General features: G+C 33.2%; 3 protein-coding genes across 4 annotated transcripts; 1 reads left to right on the top strand and 2 right to left on the bottom strand.

Annotated features, from left to right (window-relative positions):
* Positions 1 to 274: 274 nt before the first annotated feature.
* Positions 275 to 8,809, bottom strand: LOC134691321 (sperm microtubule associated protein 2-like). The gene is made up of 5 exons (XM_063551774.1): positions 8,752 to 8,809; positions 8,060 to 8,123; positions 6,642 to 6,706; positions 5,108 to 5,174; positions 275 to 932 (listed from the first exon to the last, which is right to left on the bottom strand). Exons 1-5 carry the CDS (start codon positions 8,762 to 8,764, stop codon positions 383 to 385), a joined length of 759 nt encoding a protein of 252 aa, XP_063407844.1. The 5' UTR covers positions 8,765 to 8,809; the 3' UTR covers positions 275 to 382.
* Positions 8,810 to 10,282: 1,473 nt separating this feature from the next.
* LOC134691320 (HCLS1-binding protein 3-like) lies at positions 10,283 to 16,149 on the top strand. The gene is made up of 7 exons (XM_063551772.1): positions 10,283 to 10,441; positions 11,491 to 11,653; positions 12,003 to 12,210; positions 12,997 to 13,117; positions 14,323 to 14,420; positions 14,907 to 15,054; positions 15,616 to 16,149. The coding sequence occupies exons 1-7, from the start codon at positions 10,416 to 10,418 to the stop codon at positions 16,088 to 16,090; spliced, it is 1,239 nt and encodes a 412-aa protein (XP_063407842.1). The 5' UTR covers positions 10,283 to 10,415; the 3' UTR covers positions 16,091 to 16,149.
* Positions 16,150 to 16,635: 486 nt separating this feature from the next.
* Positions 16,636 to 20,266, bottom strand: LOC134690472 (dnaJ protein homolog 1-like). 2 transcript variants are annotated; one of them, XM_063550442.1, is made up of 2 exons: positions 20,086 to 20,266; positions 16,636 to 17,419 (listed from the first exon to the last, which is right to left on the bottom strand). In XM_063550442.1, the coding sequence occupies exon 2, from the start codon at positions 17,409 to 17,411 to the stop codon at positions 16,746 to 16,748; it is 666 nt and encodes a 221-aa protein (XP_063406512.1). In that variant the 5' UTR covers positions 17,412 to 17,419; positions 20,086 to 20,266; the 3' UTR covers positions 16,636 to 16,745. The 2 variants fall into 2 exon arrangements, with proteins under 2 accessions (XP_063406512.1, XP_063406513.1); XM_063550443.1 differs by lacking the exon at positions 20,086 to 20,266 and adding an exon at positions 18,905 to 19,028 and having other exon boundaries at positions 16,637 to 17,419.
* Positions 20,267 to 21,194: the final 928 nt, after the last annotated feature.

The following is a 21,194-nucleotide window of genomic DNA, read 5'->3' as shown; positions in this document are numbered from 1 at the left end:
GTTTCGTCTTTTAAGTAAAACTATATGCAAGTCTGTTGAAAAGGGGATTTTAAACTAGTGTACCTCCATCTTGTTTTAGTTAAATAGCTGTTCTCTAAAACAATGTGTGTAGGTTCTGAAACGGCGAATATATATATATAAAACACACACACACACCTACACACACACACACACAAAAAACCCAAGAAAACAGAATACAGAATACAGAATATTTGCAAAGTGATATTAGTTTGAACATCTGATATCTTTCATTTCCCGAAAAATAAGTAATCAATCAGATAAATAACTTTTATGACATAACATTACATTATATGCACATTAAATAATTATACGGATTTAAGACGCAAGAAAACTGGTTATTTCAAAAGTTGCCTGTTTTTTTTTAATTTCTTAATTGGCTTTTCTGTTTTTGTTTACGCGTAAAAGGCACAGATAGCAATTCCGTTCTCGCTGTTGGCTTAGCGTGTTGCGCAGCAGACGTCACTTTATACGGATCATAGTCATCAATTATCATCGTTCTCGTGCGGGGACGCGCTAATTTTTGCAGGTGCTGATTAGCCATTGAAGTCAATGCATGTTCCGGTACTTCGGATTCTACTGGACGTTCCGGTTTGAATTCCGAGTGGTATTTCTTTGGTCGAGATAAATCCTCAAGGCGGGAACTTGGAGTACAAACCATTGCGTCAAATGATACCGGTTTTGGTTGTCCCCACCTCGTTTCGTCAGTTGCAAAGGTGTCTTCTCGTATTCTGGGCTGGCTTAGCATATCTATTCTATCTAATGTGCTTTGTCTTGGTAGTCCTGTGGGGATTGACGAAAACACATTTCCGTCAGGTTTAGCTAAAGGCCTTCTAGGAAGTGATAAATATAAAATCCTCCCAGCCGGGTCTCTTTCTAACGTTGATTTTTTTATAGGCGATATTGCTGACATTCTGAAATAGATAAATCTGAACTTGAGAAATATTTGTGTAAAAGAACAAAAATTTAAAGATGAGTTTAAAGATAGAAGATGGTTTGCATTGAGGTTACAGAAAAGAATTTTATTGACCAGAACAATTAATTTTATAATTTATACTACAAATGAAGTGGAATTTATCGTTGGTTAATTATTATAACATTAACCGAATAAACACAAGGGGAAGTAACTCGTATTAGTCATGGGGAAATTCAGCTACCGTCATATGTATAGTCTTCTCATGATTTTTAAACATTTAATATAGATACTAAGATAGTAAATGATTTAGATGCAAATCTGTACTATTAAACGAGAATACCTTGTTGTGTGTGTCGCTTCTCTTCCTTCCACAATAAATTAATAATCATGCCTCTGTCTCGGTACCATGGATAGTCGCATTTGTAATTTATTGTGTTCAATACATGTATATTAGCAGTTTTTTCAGTATTTTTTTTTATTTATCATGAGAAATGTACATGCTCCAAGTCAGGAACCGTAGCAATAGTGCATTTCACAATTATTTTATGTGTTTTAGCCAAAACAAAGGTTCAAAACTTTTTTGATTATATTCTACGCCCCCTCTTTCAAATAACTTGGAAACGACCCTGACAAGAGTGTTATTGTTTAAATTATACCCTTAAGAAAAATCTGATTTAATAATAATATCATTTATAGACTAGTGTAAAACATTGTTAATATGTTAACACCTCACTGATTGTAAATGAACTAAATTTATATGAGTTAATAGCTATATAAGGCCGTGTTCACACCAAACGCCGTGTAGAGTAAACATGTTTACAATTAGTTTGGTGTAGTGTACACTGGTTTCACATTACATTTGTTCACATCTATACACCTTGTTTAGCTAACTGTACATAAGATTTGTTCCCACTTGTAAACTATATGTCATTTAAATGTTCATTACGTAGAACTGAATTCAAAATTTTTGGACTATTTTTCTAGCGTTAAGAGAACAACCATTTGACTTCAAAAAAGGGGGGGGATGGAAATATTCCGATCCCTAATTTGATAATAAAAAAAAATGGTCATACAGATGATAAAAAAAATATTCTGAATCAAGTGTTTCCCCATACATTATAGTGTTAAATATTGTAAAAATGTATTTGACCACCAGCATAAAAAAGGAATAAAAACGTACGCGCGGAAAAAAAATCTGACTCAGATAAAAAAAAATGACCCTCCCCCTTTTTTAAGTTAATTGGTTGCTACTTTATGAAAGCCATTTTTATAATTTGCAGTAGTTTGAATATACTAGAGATGTCTCGATTACGCATTAGAAAACGTTAGCTGCAGCAGCGTGCTTACAGCCGAAAAAAGGGATTGAGATATTAGGGATCACTACATTTTTATCTTTTCTGTTTGTTTTTAAAAAAAATGGTATTTCTTTTCCAAGGAGTATTTGGTAAAAGAAAAGGGTAACGTTTTTTTTTTATTTATTTTAAGTGTTATTTAACGGATCTGAGATACTAGACAAACATAACATTTACCCCACACTTTTTTAGTTATGCATTTATGCGTGAATCGTTGTTTGAGTAAAGACCAGTGGCGAACATTTCTGTGTACTTCTAGTCGATTCGGGAAGAACTTTTCAAATGAATATGGCAGCAACTATTTACTTCGTTTTTTGGGGAGGGGAAGGGGATGGGGTAGAGGGGCGTGTGCTATTGATTTTGTTCAGGACAAATTTTGTTGACAAGTCGAAATCAATTTTAGGATTATATATAGTAGCAGGTGAGAGTGAAACAAACAACGAAAATTTCAGGGCCAAAAATTGGAAATTTTTTTTGTTTCCAAAACAAAATCCATAGCCCCACCCCCTTGCCTTCATGTTTTATACTCAACTATAATATCCCCCTCCCCCGAAAATCAATTGGTTGCTGCCTTATGGGTTCGGCAATGATGCTGCTTTGAGTCTTGATCAAGAAATCACGTACTTTATTAACCCCTGATCAAGAAAAAAAATCTGTAAAATTAAGACAACAATTTCTGTAAAGAACAATACTAATAATTATCAAAAATATCAATTTTACTCAAAAATAGTTTCCTCCTTAAATATATACACGGTAAAGCTAATGTCTTAAATGCCTAGTTTTGTGTACACAAGGCCTACATTGACTATCGACTGTGTGTAGATAAAACATGATTTAAACTACATGTAAACATTGAGTTTTATCAATGGGAACGCAATTGTGTTTAGTTTACGTGTGAGTTACACTAACACGACACCGAATTTAGGTCAATGTGAACACGGCCTAATTCATTATCATTTGTTTTGATTTACAATAATGAATGTCACAGTTAGCACCCTTTAATTCGTCGCGTTTAATATTTTTCAAGGATACACAAATAAAGTAATTAAAGGCTAAATAAAGAAGGAAAGCAGTAGAGCAATAAACAAATGAAATACAAAAGAAAAGAAAAACATAGCGGATTCTTTGTTATAAATATAATTGCAAAATACAAGATGTTAAAATACCGCAAATTATGTAATTAATTATACGATACAGTAACTTTATTAAAACTGAAGTATATATTATTGTACTCTAACCTAATGAAGATGTAACTGAAGGGAAGGGTACTTATAATTGCTAGACAAATTAGCTACCAGTAGATTGAAACGTTTTCTCAGATCTACGAAATCCCTGTTTGAGTAGAACTTTATTACTGTTATATATCCAATTTGAATTGTTGGTATGACATGTATTTATCCTTCAAATGTCATACTGACGAATTTTTGGTAAAGTATTATACACTACGAGCGATTTGAGGGTGAGTGTGAGGACGAGAGTGAGTTTGAAGGGCGAATGTGAGAGATGTGGGCAAATGTGAGGGATCAGAGTAACGGTGAGTGAGGTTGACAGTGTGAGCGAGGGCGGGCTTGACAGAGAGTGAAAGTGACGGTGACAGTGAGAGTGAGGGTGAGGTTGAGAGTGTGGGGTAAGAGTGACAGTGAGGGATAAAAGTGATGGTGAGTGAGAGGGTGCGAGAGTGAGAGCGTGACACCGAGATAATGTGAGCATGCGATTGAGAGTGAGAGAGAATACGTGAATGATGGTGTTAGAGAGGGGGAGCCAGTGTGAGAGAGGAGTAGTAGATGTGAGTGAAGTGTTATCGGTTATATGAGTGAGAAAAAAGTATGACTTGGAGCGTGAGAGTGTGCTATTATCTTATCATCCTAAATGCGATAATAATAGACCTTGTTATTAACTAGAGACCTACATGTAAAAGGTATTGTTCTTAAAATGACGAGTTTTTCTGTTGAGCTTCATAATTTGATGTATTTTTCTGTTGAGCATATAAATTTAAAATAGGCGATGATTTAAAGAACTGCTTTTAATGTCTGTGTTATTTCGATAAGCGATATACTACTGTTGCCTTTATTAATTTTGGTCTCTGGTTGAGAGTTGTCTAATTGGCAATAATACCACCACCTTCTTATCTTTATATTTAATTCATTAAGTCATACATGTTTTTATTGTTTTGCTGAATGCAATAAAATTAATAGAGCGTTAAGTCGCGAGAGGCTAATATAATGTTTTATGATAATATAAGCGGTTTGAGTCCTACATTAGGTTTCAGCAAATCAACAGTTGGAGTCATACATTATATTTCCGCCAATCAGAAAAGTCAGCAGTTTTAGTCATACATTATGTTTCAGCCAATCAGAAAAGTCAGCAGTAAATTGTTTGAGTCCTACATTATGTCTCATCTAAAGAAAAAGGTCAGGAATTTGACTCAAACATAAGGTATCAGCCAAACAGAAAAGTTAGCATGTTGTATTGATGCATCAATTACTTCTCTGTCAAATAGAAAAGTCAGCTCTTAGAGTCATATATTATGGCTCAGCCAATCAGAAAAGTCAACAGTAAATTGTTTGAGTCATACATTAAGTCTCGGCCAATCAGAAAAGTCAGCATATCAAGCTGATATGTGTTTCATGGGCAAACATACTTCATCTTCATTTTAAGTCGACCATGTCAAAATAGAAGCCCTAAAAGGGTACATTAAAATATTTAAGAAATGTATATATATTGTATATGTTTCGTGATATGCTAAGTAACAATATTTCATTTATATCTTGGTAACGAAACTGTCCAGATACAATTTCTTCCTGATATTCATCTGACTTACTTGTTAAATTTGAAATTGGCAGTTAACGATCTTGGTTTAGATAATTCATTTATTCTTTCTGTTGCAACTGAAATATAAACATTCACTCAATAAGACAAAGCCTTTAAGGATTTAGTCATGTTAAGTTTACGAATTTTAGTTTTTTCCTACGATACAGGGTGAAATATTTTGTCCCATGTCTCCAACTTTTCTAATCCAAGAAAACTTAATATCTCAAAAGCTCATAACCGAAATCGAAGCAGATTCTATATTTCTTTTATTATCATTCGGCCCGAGTAAGCCCTTTCCTGCCATTTTTCGAAAATCAAATATCTCGAAAAGAAGTTACATAGCCTATTTAGCTATTTCTGTTCCTTAACCAAATAAATGTTCTTCTGACTTTCAAATTTGATTCCGCTGCATAGGTATGTGTTAAAATAAAAGTTGCATTCAATTATAATAAAATGAATATTACATGTAGTTCTACTTTCTATCTCTCAAAATACCACTCTCTTTATTGAAATTGAATTTGGCATATGTTCAACCATATGAATTAAAAGACATCGGCCGATAACGTACCTCTAAAAGGTGAACACCGGATGTTACTGTATCCAATGTTTGCCGATAGGAGTGTACATTACCCGTTACAGCTTTAACTGGTTCCGTACCCATATAAATAGAATAACAGAGAGATCGACAACATTAGGCTTAATAGTAGTGTAGTGCTGGTACATACATAATAAACTCATCATAGATACCAGGATTTAAATTATATTTAAGCCAGACGCGCGTTTCGCCTACATAAGACTCATCAGTGACGTTCAAATAAAAAAAATAAAGAACGAAATTGAAGAGCAATGAGGACCAAAATTTCTAAAAGTTTTACCAAACACTGTGACAGCTATTTGTCGTTACTTCAGCTGATTCCGTATCTTCATTGACCCGAGGTTTGTTGATTTAAGTTGACAATTATAGCAAAACAAGAAATGCCAACAAATTGCCTTCATTGTAATATACTAGTCTATACATGTATGTTAGTTTTCACATTTGAATTATTTCATTATTTACAAATCGAGGCATTTTCCCCTCATTGTTGAAGGTCGAACGTGTGCCTATACATCCACTTTATTTCAACATATGAACTTTGGTGGATATGTGTCTCATATGCCATCATACACATGTACCACATCTCTTTATTTTTATATACAAGTATATCGATAATTAAAAAGTCAAAATTATAAGAAAGACGCTAATAATGGAAAAGAGAGACGAAATATATTAAAGGGACATTCAAACTCAAAAGTCGAAAAGAACTGACAACGCCATCGCTAAAAAAGGAAAAGAAAAACAAAACAAAACATCAGTACATGAATCACAACATAGAACGCTAAACACTAGCAACACGACCAAAACAATGGTGTCAGATCTAAGGTGCTCTGTGCTCACGAAAGGTAAGAAGATCCTGCTTCAAATTTGGCGCCCGTCGTGTTGCTCGTGCAAGTACAAACGAAGGGGAAATCACCAACGATCAGCTATATATATATATAACACATACATATCTGAGTTGTGCCGTTCGGACCTGGTGCAAATGGTGTCCTGTCTATCCAGTAAACAGATCGTCTACAAAAAAATAAAAAATAAACGAAATTTCATAAAAGCAATTTAAATCAGAATTGTAAGCTGTTTATTATTCTTATGTTATTACTTTTGTTCGAAATTCATTCATTTGACTATGGAAACTCTAAATGACTTTTGTAATATATTATCCGTCGATACCCGCATTTTTTTCATATTGATATACCTTGCTAGTTTAGGTAAGACGTTTTGCCTCACGTAATAAAAACCTATTATCAAAAAAATATATATACTAAAACGACGCAACCCTCTTCCGAGTCGAGTGGACGTGGCTGAATATTTATATTTTCAATTCAATTTAAAGTGTATTGCTATATAAACTTTACAGCTTGTGACATATAACAACAACACATACAAATAAAGATACAAATGCATAACACATTACAAAAAAAATATACCGCTAAAATAAACTAAACAACAAAAACAAAAACGGTTATACAGTCGATGGGCTAAATGTTCAAAGGAAAAAGCCAGTTTGGTCGCTTACATTTTTGTATGGAACAGACAAACCAAGGGTGTTTCAATTTAATTGTACACTTACAGCCGACATAAAACTTTTAAACAGTTTAGATATAGCTTTAGTTTATTTCAATAGCTACTATGCATCAACATGTATGAGTAAATGTTCAGTTTTTATTATGATGTGATATGAAAACATAATCATTTATTATGTCCATTTGCGAAACTATATCAATTAAAGGGAAATAATTCAAAATCTAAAACTGTATATTTAGAGTACTTTAAACTAGTACTGTATGGAATAGCGGTTTCACTTTGTCTAGATTAGTACGTTTCATATTTAATACACCAGAATGAATTACTATATAATTAATCTTCTTTAACGCTTCTGATTAAATGGTGTGATCATGGTCACATGATTAAAAAGTACATTTCTACAATGATAACTTGCAACAAGTGCCAATAGTAACTATACTCGGCCATTCTCTCTATGCAGTACCATTTCTTCGTGCAACAAGAAAGGCCGAGTAGTTCCGATTGTAACAAGTGCCTGTCCTAAGCCAGTTATGTTTTCCCGTGTTGTCTGTTGTTATACATTTAATAATACGCTAGAATTATTTATCAATCCTATTGTTTGCATAATAGGATTAAAACAAAAAACAAAAAATTTACATGTGAAAACACGAAAAACATCCAACGTGCAATGCTTCAAACACAAGTTTGGATAATGGTCCGCTTTTCCTTTAGCTCTGAAGATTGCATTGCTTGTACAGATCCAAGAGTAGTGCCAGTTATGCATACAATGTAAATGCATGCAATATCAAACGTGAAATTCTCATATATATTGAACATATCTTAACATAATAAGTTATAATATACCTCTGATCTCGGAAATCATTATGTAAAGGCTTTGGTTGTGCTAGAACAATAATCCTACTGTATTCTGAAATGTGGAAACTATAAGTATTTAATAGACTTCATGTTACTCTTCTACAAATAATGTTGTTGTTAAAACGAAAATGTTAATTGAATTGTATGACTAAAATCTGTCTAATGTTTTATGGTTTGTATGCTATCTGTTACAGTAGTTTAATTATTGTAAATGTTCATGCTTCTGCTCTTAGCATTTTAAAATTTGATTTATGTTAAAATGTTTTAGTTTGGTTATGTTAAATCTATGAGAAGCTTTAAAAATGGCTTGTAATGGTTGTGCGTGTAATCATGGGTTTTAAAGAATAAAACCACAATTCCATAGCCTCGTTGATTTATACGTTGCATATCCTGTGTATGTCCGTTAGCCATTCGTTACGCGTCCGTTTTATTTGGTCAGTACACCAACAGATAAACATTTTGTCAAAGGAAAACTTTTTTGTATCCGTTCGGCGTTTTTTTTACATACAGGTCGTTTTTTTTCCAACGCAATTTTTAAACGGGTTTATCATTTGATAAACATTACATATAATTTAAAATTTTGGAAAATACAAAAAAGAAAAACTTATAATACATACAACTTCATGATCATAGTCTATGACTCCAACATTATTTGATTAATTTATTTTTATATTAATTACCTGACGTCTTCATTTTTAATATGGTTATTGTCCTCAAATAAATGTGTTGTTGATTTAATAAAATAGTTAAACTTTTGTGTCGCTAACGAATTTCAATGATTCGCTGCACATCAATGCATTCATTTTCTTTTCACTTGTTCAATCAGATTAAACCAGTACATAAGTGTGTGATTGTTTCAAATTTCTTGATTGAGTTTCAAGTTTCAAACATAATGTATGAGGTTGAAAAATTAGTTTTGATCTCATCTGTATTTCGGAAGCTGTATATACATATTTAGGTTAGTCCGGATGCATTTAGCAACTACATGTTTCCGGCATGGGTTTGTCTCATTGTTGCGGGTTTTATGATTGCATATTATTGCTCATATCCATTTCTTATGAACAATTTTTGTATATCTCCTTATTTTAATATGTGTTATGGATAAAGAAAAAGTGGTTTAAACATCGACGAGACAAGAAACCAATGTCTTCGACTGTAGAGCTCAATACTGTGGATTCATTATTATTCGTTGGATACCAATTTCGAGGTTTTCTTGGGTACAGCTGAACCAAGATTCAAACGTTCAACGGACTTCACATTTGCTTTAGGCGTCGTATGCAAAGAATGGCATTACAACGAAATAAAATATCCACGTAAATGCAATTTTTCGTCAATCCACAAATAGACATAATCTACATCGACTCTTTACAAATTATAAATTCAAATATCTGCAAACGATTTCAAATCCGAGGAAAGGGGCCAAAACACCTCACTCCTGTTATGAAAGTCGTACGGTGTAAGTTACTTACATCTATATGTCATTCGGTATCTTGCGATAAGTTCTCTCATTGACAGTCATACAACCACTTAGTTTATGATATTTGGAAAATCGCACGAATATGTTAAAATGAAGCGAATATAAAACGAAAGCGTTTTAGGAACAAATATTTTACTACTTTTAAATCATTTAAACTTTCATGGATAGTTGTCTCTTAGGCAATCATACCACATCATCTCATCTAGTAAAAATAATTAAATTATATTACTTAGTTCTCATTGAAAATATATTTTTTTGTCATTTGAAATAAGCATAGACTGCAAAAACTTCTTAGAAAAAGGGCGTGGTGTTGTTCTTAATTTTGAAATGCCAGTCTATATTTCTCGTCCTTCATCCCCTAACCTCAGTCGTCTTGATATTGTTTGAAATATTTGCCACTGGACGTACTCGTGAACATAACAACACTGTGACCAACAACAATCAACCCAATCAATCCAGTAATATACCCCTCCCCATTATTTTAGAGGGATTTGAATAGGCGGTCTGATGCAAAGAATGCCATTATCGGTCAACACGGTCAACATATATATCCTACGGACACAACGCGAAAAAAACCAAAGTTGAAGTATGCATAGAAATATTGACCTCATGACAGGGAAATATAAGACTGACCGATGAAATACATGCTTAAGGTCTTACAAACCAGTGAGTAAAATAAGTTGGTTTTTAAATTAGAAGTGGTAGCAACTTCAAATTCTTTCAGACTGATTTAAAGCACAAGTACCCTCGCACCCCGAATCGGATACCATTCGTAAGAGGTCCGTATTCGATAAAGTACGCACAGATAAATAATAAACAAAAAGTGGGCGTATCTTAATCTTACTTTCGATATGAAGTAAAAAGAAGATGCCATCTGCAATTGTGACAGTCAGGTACATGTAAAGTTAAACTGTTTATTTAAAAAATGATTCGAATTTTAATCCACTAAAAGGTAGGCGTCTGATTTATTATCAAGGTAAATAAATATTCAGTTTATAAAAAAAAAACGTATGGCCCTATATATCTTGCTATTTTAAAATCCATTGACTTTTTGACATTTGTTGCAATCAAATACCAAAAAATAAAACTTTTTGAGGGAACCGTAGTCATGAAGACATTAACTAATTGACAAATAATTATGTACTGAACATTCAAATGATCATGCATGACTGTACTTGTTCGTCAATAAATCTCTAAATAAGTAAACAAATGCATTTAAAGTCAACAATCAAGGTACATTTATTTTGTAATTTGAACTTTTGTATATAATATATTTTTTCAACATGTACCACTTTTAAAATTTTTAAAAGCTTAAGATTGTCTCTTCTGAAAAGCTAGAGGCTTTTTTCATATATATATTTTTCCAAACTTAACATCTGTCTATATGTTTTAGATACTGAGAAATGAATAAATAAAAAAAACACAGGCAATAAAAAAAAAACACCAGACAAACCCAAATAAATAAAGTATAGTAAACTGTTATTATTGAAGAAAATCTAGTGTTTTGTCTATAAAATGTTGAATAAAAAAAATTATACTATTTACAACTTCCCATGTAAAAAAAATGATCAAATTTCATATGGAATATGATAGTTTGTAGATTGTATATCCTAGTCCGAGATTAGTCTGACGTCCAACGGCTGTTTTGCCAGACAAGCTGGAGCCGTGGGTGGGCCCCAGCCTGTCTGACAAAACAGCCGTTGGACGGCAGAGTAATCTCGGACTATGTATATCCTAGATCGATTCAATTTTAGAACGGAAAGTGAACTTTATAGTAGTTTTTCCACGACTTTAATTTGTGGATACAGAAGTAAACAAACCCAAAGTTGTTTTTGTTTATATCAAAAGTAAAAAATGTATAAAAAAAACCCGATAAAACTGTTGCATCGATACCGGTAATTATACCAATTCGTCATATTTTTCATTTTTACATTGATTTCAGGGACCTAAAGAATAAGGACAGCGGGATAGATATAAGTATACCTGTCTATAAAGAAATAAAGGGGTTACTACACTCATCATGGGAGTTCTATGTAGTAGTTGTATCTAATCTGCAATATTTTAAATCACCAAAGCATAAAGACAATGATGTTGTACAGTTTATGGTAAGTATATTAACCTCATGGGGGAACAAAAAAGGGGGTAACATTTTCCCGATTGAAAATATGTAAATAGGTTGGGAAAACTATCAGAAATGTGTGATAAGGTCATTAAAGTTCCCAACACTTAATGTTTATATAAAAAGACTGTATTTTTTAAAAGCCGAATGTCTTGCTGTAATTATATATAATATCCTTTGTTTTTTTAATTACTAGATGAAATGTGTTTAACCCATTAATCTAGGTAATATGCACACATATTTAAATAATTTTAGTTATAACACTAAACTTGGATCTCATGATCTCTTAATCTTTGTTGAATTTCTACATTATAAATGTACTATTAATTCAATAGGTGCAAAAGAGACAAGCAGACTTTGAAACATTACATGCAAAGTTAACAGAAAAATTTCCTGCCACAATTCTGCCCTCGTTGCCAAAGAAAACATTAATAACATCTGAGAATGCTGTAAAAGAGAAGAAGTTAACATTGGAGAAGTTTTTACAGTTCATTGCTGTCACAAACAAATTAGTCAATTGTTCTGTCTTTCTTGAGTTTTTAGGTAAGTACAATTTGTTTGATGATCTAGATTTTGAGTTTTGTCAAATAACTTGAATTTTACAAAAACATTAATTAGGTCTTGGCTATCCCCTTAAAAAGGAAAAAAAAATCCTGCTCTTTTTTCTCTAGTGGTGTTCATGTTGCTCAGTTTTTATGTTTTTTTTTTATCTACCTGATATAGTATTCTATTGTGGTCTTTTCGTTTTTTTTTCTCCGTTTTTTTGTGTTGCATCGTCTGTTTTCTTCGACTTTTTGAATTTTCATCTGGTATCTTTCGTAAATATATATATGTATATATAGCAGATATTAAGAATGAACGATTTTCTTGACTAGTTTCAATCAATTTAGCTAATTATACAGCTGTGTATAACAAAATTGGCCATTTGTAAGCTAGTATCATATTGCCACGCAAGTTTAGATTCATCTACAAATTTTTTAGCAAACACCGCAGTTACTAGGTTTACATGATGTGTGCCTTTGTTTGTGTGTCTGTCCTTATAGTTTAAAGGAATCGATCAAATAATTATTAGTATTCCTGTGAGACACTTATAAGAGGGGGAGGACAGGGATACCCTTCTCCCTTCTCCCACCTCTCTTCTCCTTTCTCCTACCCATCTTCTCCTTATTTTATTTTTTTTAATTTACCGGAAAAAAGAGATATTTTATTTTTTCATATTTTATTTTTTTCTCAAACTTTTTCTCCTTTCTCCTACCCCCTTTCTCCCTGTCCTCCCCCTCTTATAAAGCAGACTCTTATTTGTAGTAACTGCACTTATTTTAATTGTAGGTGTAAATGCAATAAAAGCAGGAAAGTTCCGAACGGAAGTTGACGAAACGGATGATAAAGAGACAACAGACGCAGTTGATAAAGAAGATGACAAAGACGACGGAGAACAAGAACAGGCGAGGTAAGTCTGCATGTGCACTACTGACTGAAAAGAGGGAAGAAAATTGAAGTAGATTTTTCAATGAATCGGTCCAATTTAGACCTCACTATAAAACGCTTGACTTGTTATCAAGTGTTACTGTGTTTTTCGTATTGTTGGGTTGCTCTCTTCGCTTTGACTTTCAAACGAATTTTTTAAGACTGTTCGTACTACAAACTACTATTTGTCAGTTGAAGAAGGTTTACTTCAAATTCAATACACTATTTGTTAGTAGATATAAGAAGATGTGGTATAAGTGCCAATGAGACATGTCAAGTAAACCATTATAGGTCAAGGTACTGTCTTCAACACGGAACCTTGGCTCAGACCGAACAGCAAGCCTTAAAGGTCTCATGTTTTTCTTAATTTACTCTGTCTTTACAGTGACATGACGTGTTCAGTGACGGCATATATTATATATGTGTTTAATGTGTCTTTACAGTGACATGTTTGGTGATGGTATTATATATGTTAGATATGTGTTTATTTTGTCTCTACAGTGACATTTGCGGTGATGGTATATGTTAGATATGTGTTTATTTTGTCTTTACAGTGAAATGTTCGGTGATGGTATATGTTAGATATGTGTTTATTTTGTCTTTACAGTGAAATGTTCGGTGATGGTATATGTTAGATATGTGTTTATTTTGTCTTTACAGTGAAATGTTCGGTGATGGTATATGTTAGATATGTGTTTATTTTGTCTTTACAGTGACATGTTTGGTGACGGTATATGTTATATATGTGTTTAATTTGTGGTGACGGTTTATGCTATTTATGTGTTTACTTTGTTTTTACATGGACATGTTCGGTGACAGTTTTTTTATATATGTGTTTAATTTGTTTTTACAGTGACATGTTCGGTGGCTGTATATGTTATATGTTTTTAATGTTCGGTGACGGTATATTTTACATTTGTCTTTACAGTGACATGTTTTGTGTCGGCATATGTTATATGTGTTTATTTGTCTTTACAGTGACATGTTCGGTGACGGTATATTTTACATTTGTCTTTACAGTGACATATTTGGTGACGGTATATTTTCCATTTGTCTTTACAGTGACATGTTCGGTGACGGTATATTTTACATTTGTCTTTGCAGTGACATGTTCGGTGACGGTATATTTTATATTTGTCTTTACAGTGACATGTTTGGTGATGGTATATTTTACATTTGTCTTTACAGTGACATGTTTGGTGACGGTATAGATGATGACGATGAATCAGATTTATTCGCAACAGACATGTTCCCAGAAGATACGTCAACAAACACATTCTTCCAAGGTACGTAAACAATATAAGTTTTAAACAATACATATTATAAATATATATGTCAGGAATTATCATATGATTCTTTTTTACATTTTTTTTTTATCCTAATAATGTTTTGCGTAAGCATTATTGTTTTCTTCTTTCCGCAGTGTGATATGAACTCCTGATTCAATAACCTAGACCATTGTTCCAAATAGGCGCTATATATAACATTTAGCTTTTGTTAGTTGATTAATGTCTTATCTCGTTGGCTTTATCTGGGGTTAATCACATATGAATGAATGCCACGCAAACAACAGATTCAGAAATGTATTGCTGCTTACCTTAATTTAGCAAATATAATGACTTACAATAAAAGAAAAATGTTCGTTTCGAAAAGCTCAAAAGTATACAGTTTTCAGATAAACGCCCTCTTTTCAATAATCATAAATCCGCCCCTAAAGACTGCAATATTTGCAGGGTAAAGACTTTACTTAATTATTTTGTTTTTCCTTTTAGAGGACACCAAAATATTTGACAATCCCGACCTGAGAGGTAGTATAGAGGATGGAGAGGAAAGTGATTTATTTGTTCCTGGTTCTAATATTCCCGCCATAATAACAAAAACTATACGTGTACCAGTCGAGGACAATTCTGATCTTCTACAGTGAGTTTGATTTTTCCCCACTTTTTGAATTTACTTTCTACTAGGAAAATTTTAATTGTCTTGTTTTTATACATGTATACAATACAATTTGTCTTAACATCCTTGTTAACAACAGGGTTTCTATACTATACTATGACTGTACTGTGACGAACCTACGATTGTAAGTTATGTTGCGTATTCAATTGTGTGCTTGTAATTATAAAAATTAGAATAAGTTTTGCATTTTTTTTAAACTGAATTTTATTGACTATTTTTATTATTTAACGTTATAAGATGGTCTGAATGAGAGGACCTTCATTTAAGTATTCTTAAACACTTTTGGTGATGTTTCCCTTCTCTGTTATTTTACCATTATTCTCAAATAATTATATTTTGAAACCCTATTTTTTTTCTAGTTTTACATATTTCATGACCCCATTTTTCTACTTTCTTGATTACTAGTATATGGCATTTTTCTCTGATCTTAAGTTTTTCGGTTCACTGCAGTATTGACCTATTATTATCCTTAATAACCCCAACTAGAACCACACATTGTGTTATTGTGCTTTTCTTTATTTGTAGAATCGAGGATGATTTAAATAGATTTCTAAATGTAGAAGAACAAAAGAAAGACATAGACGACAGTAATAAAACCAATCTAAAACCAACACAAAAACAAAAGCCAACAACTTCACCGAAACCTTCAATTTCACCTAAACCAGGACTAAGCGTTAAACCTGCATTGCCCACCAAACCAGTATCGACAACAACGAAACCGGAAACGAATATAATTAGTGTATCTGAATCAGATGTTCGAAAGGAATCTAATAATTCCCCAAACGAAGTTGATTCAATATCAAAAACTACCACCCCTTCTAGGCCCCCGATTCCTAAGAAACCAAGTAAACCATCAATCGTGACAGACAATAAAATATCAGTTAAGACTGATAGTAATGGACAAAAGTCACGTGAGTTACAGTCTTTGGAAACTAACGATATTTTACAATACATCGAAGCTAACACTGAACAAGAAGACGAAATTGACCTTTTCTCGTGAACCTGATTTAACTTTAAGCTTTTTCAATGTTTTTTTGATAAAATATTGTATGTATCGTTTGAATTGTTTAACATTTTTTACTCAGTAAAATTGAGAATGAAAGTGGGGAATGTGTCAAAGAGACAACAACCCGACTAAAGAGCAGAAAACAGTCGAAGACCACCAATGGGCCTTCAACACAGCGAGAAATCCTACACACGAAGGTGGGCTTCGGCTGGCCCATCATGAAACAAAGTGTGCACTAGTTTCTTGTGTATAATTCGGAGTTTAGTATGGCGGCCATTATAACTGTACTAGTATAGATATCTGTTAAGGGGCCAGCTGAAGGTGAGGGAGTTTCTCGCTGCATTGAAGACCTATTGGTGACCTTCTGATAAATTTGTTATTCTGCAAATCAGGTTTTTTAAATGGTTTGATACAGATTTTGAGATAATCTCGATATATAATTGATAAATAAGATAGAGTTGAAGATGTAAATTCTTTATTACAATAAATAGATTTCAACATATATAAAGAGCATACGATATGATATATACATGTAGTACTTGAAATCATATATATATATATATATAAATGGAACTTTTGTGTTGGTTAAGAAAACAAAAATTGGTTTCACATGCAGTTTATTAATTGGAACTCAATTAAAACTGTCATTTTACTCAAAATCTCGGAAGGGATCTCCTCTACCATAGAATGAGGTAAATTCTGAGCTAGGAACTTTAAAGTGGCCGATTTTCTCTTCGCTGTTTCGAATTCTTGGTTGGCTAGTACGTTTTTCGTTTACAGATGGTACAATGTCCGTTATTAAATTTTTCACCATATCATCTATATTCCGATATGTGAAAGATGGCATGAACTCGATGCAAATGTCTTCAGGATTTGTTCGTCTAATTGAAAATGAATCTTTTTCGGAGAAAAAAGCGCTGAATTCGTCATCGTACGATTTAAATCCTCCCGAAGAAAATCCAGGCGTGCAGTGTGCATAGTAATCATATCTTTTGTCGTTTCTTTTTCTGACGTCATAATCTCGTTCACGTCTCGCATGCTCTGCTTTGTAATCTCGCTTTTTCTCGTACTTTTTTGCCCGACGATATTTTTCCATTTCTTTTAGTTCCCTTTCATGCATGTTCCTTCTATCTTTTGATTTCAGGACCTCGTAAGAATTAGTTATGTTTTTGAACTTTTCTTCCGCCTTTGGGTCATTATTTTTGTCAGGGTGTAAAATTTTGGCAAGAGATTTGTATGTTCTTTTAATCTCTTCTTCCGAAGTTCCAGGTTTCAATCCAAGAACTGCAAAATGATTGACTCCCGGATTTGTCATTTTCCTTTCTGAAAGATAATAAAAATGCTTTCGTTTTAAATCTATTAAGTCCATGGAAAGGACGTACATGTACCCCCTTTCTAAATCATGAAACCGTTATCTAAACAAACCAGTCTGATTGAAATCCAACCTCTTAGCGCTCTCGTTTTCTGAAATGTCGCGTATATCAGAAAACGGGAGCACTGAGAGGTTTGATTTTAATCAGACTGTAAACAAACTATCTTTTTCAAGTCATACACTAGATTTTACAATTTTTTTTCTAGCACAGCAAATTTAATAATTTGTATTCGTGCGGGTGCGGGAATTTATCGCTGCATTGAAGACCTATTGGTAACCTTCTGCTGTTGTCTGTTCTATGGTCGGGTTGTTGTCTCTTTGACACATTTCCCATTTCCATTCTCAATTTTATGTTACCATCGCCTTATTTCTAGTACATATAATGGTAATTAGAGTTTAATCCATTTAAATATGAGGGGTGTTTACTCGAGATGTGTTTGTTTGTTATAATCTGAGTGATTGCTGGTCGTTTAACGTCCAGTGGCAAATATCGCATGCATGTTTACGACGATGTTCATCTTAGAAAAAAAAATTTCACTGTCACCAAAGGGATCTTGAAGAGAACCTCAGTGAACTGATAAATATATAATATTTGTATCTAAAAATACGACAAAAGACAGGATTTTGTTACAGTGTCCGGTTAAGAGGGACCAGGGGGATCGGGTCAGCTGTGGGGGATCAGGAAATTTTCAAAGGGAGGGGGCGCTCTAGTCATGTCTCAGTGATTCCTTATACAATCAAACAATTTTTTCGAACAAAAGGGGGGACCGGGCATCCTGCGGACCCCCATCCCACCTAAATTAGCCCATATCGAGCTGCTTTATACATGCATATCATAAAGGCATAGAACTGAAATATGTATCACTCCAATTGCCGGTGAGTTTGCCATTCCCCCCTCCCTTTTTTTTTTAGTTTGAATAGTATTTATTGGAGGAAATTATAACAATAAAGAAATACATGCAAAAAAGTTTTGAACAATTTTCACAATGATCCTTGATCTCGTCTGTGTTAGGCATTTATTTATAAACGTTACCCGTGAAGGCTTCCATTTTTATAGTAATGCCATTATCTTTAAATTTCAAATCACTAATTCCATTTTATTTATAAGATAACTTGAACAAATGTACACCTCAATCATCACAGTATGGTAAAAATAAACAGTGGCGGATCCAGAAATTTTCCTAAAGAGGGGGGCCCGCTCCAGTCATGCTTTAGTGATTCCCTATATAATCAACCATTTTCCCCACAAAAAAGGGGGCTGCCCCCCTGAAAAACCTCTAAATCCGCCTCTGATACATGTAATACCTTCACTAGAATGTCTTAATAAATTTTAGTAAAATCAATTTGGTCAGAAAAAACGAAAGTTTACAATGGTCAATTAACCAGGAATAAACATTAATACACATAGTTTATATGTATATGAAATGCTTATTTACCTGCATCAGCCTTTTGGGAAAACGTCACTGAAAATGAGCACTGGTACGGTAACAGAATTATTACGCACCATACACACAAATGCGTAGTTCGTCAACCGTTATTTTTATTTACCTTATTTCCCTTAGCAACGCACACAGGTATAAAATAGTAGAGGTTAAATCGGAACGACAACAACAGTGTATACGAGTTTATTTGTACTAGACTATAAAATCGAGAAAGAAAAAATATTGTAATTTAATTTGTTATATTTGTTCTCTTAATAGAGGAAATAAAGAAATGAATGCATTAAAGAAATTACAGCAAATACGCGCACATTTTTAATAATATGGATGAATTTCTTCCTTCAAAACTACCGGGTTTTATAACACCAAATTTAAACATTGAAATAAATTGAGGTAACATTATTTCTAGCAAAAATACCCAGGGTAATTTCTTGTGGAACATGTACCGTGACGAGGCAACAATAATATCTTTAGTTATATTAATTATAAACAAAGATTCATAATCCCCGACAAACGTCCAGCTGCAAATATTTCAAGTCTAATGGCGGGAACACATTAACTTTTTATCGAATAAGTAAAGGTTTTGCACATAAGGTCCTCCTCGGTGAATGAAGGGAGAAAAGGGTAAGGTCCAGACTAATATAACATATTAAAAAGTGTATTTTGGATTGGGACATAACATTAACAATATGTCACCAGTTGACCCCTCAAAGATTTGTTGTTACATAGTGATGGTTCATGATCGTGCTGACTTCTTTATTCTATTTTTTTTTCATTTATCAGTATAGATTATACTCAAATATGTCATATTTTCGCTTTTTAATGTTTTGTTTTATAGCTCTTAATCATACGATAAACAATACCGTCAGTTTGTTAATTTTGATCTCACTATTATCATATTGGGTCAAAATATTAACTACTGCAATCATAAAATTAAATGGATAAGAGCAAGGATTTGTATTGTAACTATACAAATCCTTGATAAGAGTAAGAGAACAATAAAAAAAATTATTACAGAATATTTACCAAAAAATATTTCGCCAAAAAAACCCTAGAAAATCGAAAATATTGGGAGGGGGTCCTATTCCGCAAGCGCCTGCGGTGTGTTGATCTATACCAAGGTAAAAAAAAACGCATTTGACTTCTGTTATTATTTCTATACAATTGATGATACGTACGTTAGTAACTGAAGTATTGCAAATGCGCCCGACTTTTAATCCACTTCTCTTTTGTCCTCCTTCCCAAGAGGAATCGGTAATCCTCTATTCATTTGTTCTTGTTCCCAAGTGGAACGACAATACAATATGAAAGGGACACAGCTGGTATGTTGCTCGCCTTTCGGTAAACCTCTCTTCTTTGTCCTCGTTGCCAAGAGGAACAACAATATCATACGCAATAAAGGGACACAGTTGGTACATTGCTATGGACGTCACAATAGGAACGTTTTAATGATACATGCATCACGTATATATATATATATGGGTTGCATCTCGCAGACATATTGAAGAATCAAATTCTAATTTGAATATGATTTCATAAGATTGTTAATTTAACTTTAATGTGTGCCTTTGATGCACGATACCTTCACACGTGTATGATAGCGTTAAACATTTCAAAATTTAAAATAAGCACTCATTCAATATACAAATTACAACCTACATTATTAATATCGATCTTGTCTACCAAATAAAAAAATAAAATATGATATGATTGCCAAAGAGACAACTCGCCACAAGAGACCAAAATGAGTAAAAGAAGCCACGGTACGTCTACTACAAGTATATTTTCCCGGTTTCTTTTTTTTGTCTTTTTAACTGTATAGCGAAAAGAGTAGAAGTTATCGATTCGTGATATCTTTTCACTACCTGCACACATGCTCACACACAAACCAAAAACCCAGAATGAACATCTTTGTGTATCTTTTTAATGCTGTTCTTCGTCTCAAGGTGAAGATTTCCACATGCAGTATAATATCTCGCGCAATGGAAGTTCAAAACGATCCCTTTTTCTCGTCCGAGCGGGATTATTTCCAAGATGTCGGACAAGTTTTACATCAACATTATATTTGCAATCTTAAGCTTATAACAACAACATATCTTACATTTCGCAAAGAAAGCTTTCAGTCTAATTTACATGTATTTTCTATAAATTGTTATTGGCTTTGAAGTATCAGTTACTGCGAGTACTCTCAAATCTGTACTTTGTGTCTAGTGTTTTGATGGATGTATAAATACTCTGCCACGTCCGGTTTAAGTTCTATTAGCTGTTTTTTTTGCTTTGTATCGAA

The sequence above is a fragment of the Mytilus trossulus genome, chromosome 11 (genome assembly GCF_036588685.1).
Source record: "Mytilus trossulus isolate FHL-02 chromosome 11, PNRI_Mtr1.1.1.hap1, whole genome shotgun sequence".
NCBI classification, from domain to species: domain Eukaryota; kingdom Metazoa; phylum Mollusca; class Bivalvia; order Mytilida; family Mytilidae; genus Mytilus; species Mytilus trossulus.
This window is presented reverse-complemented; position numbering and strand designations above follow the sequence as displayed.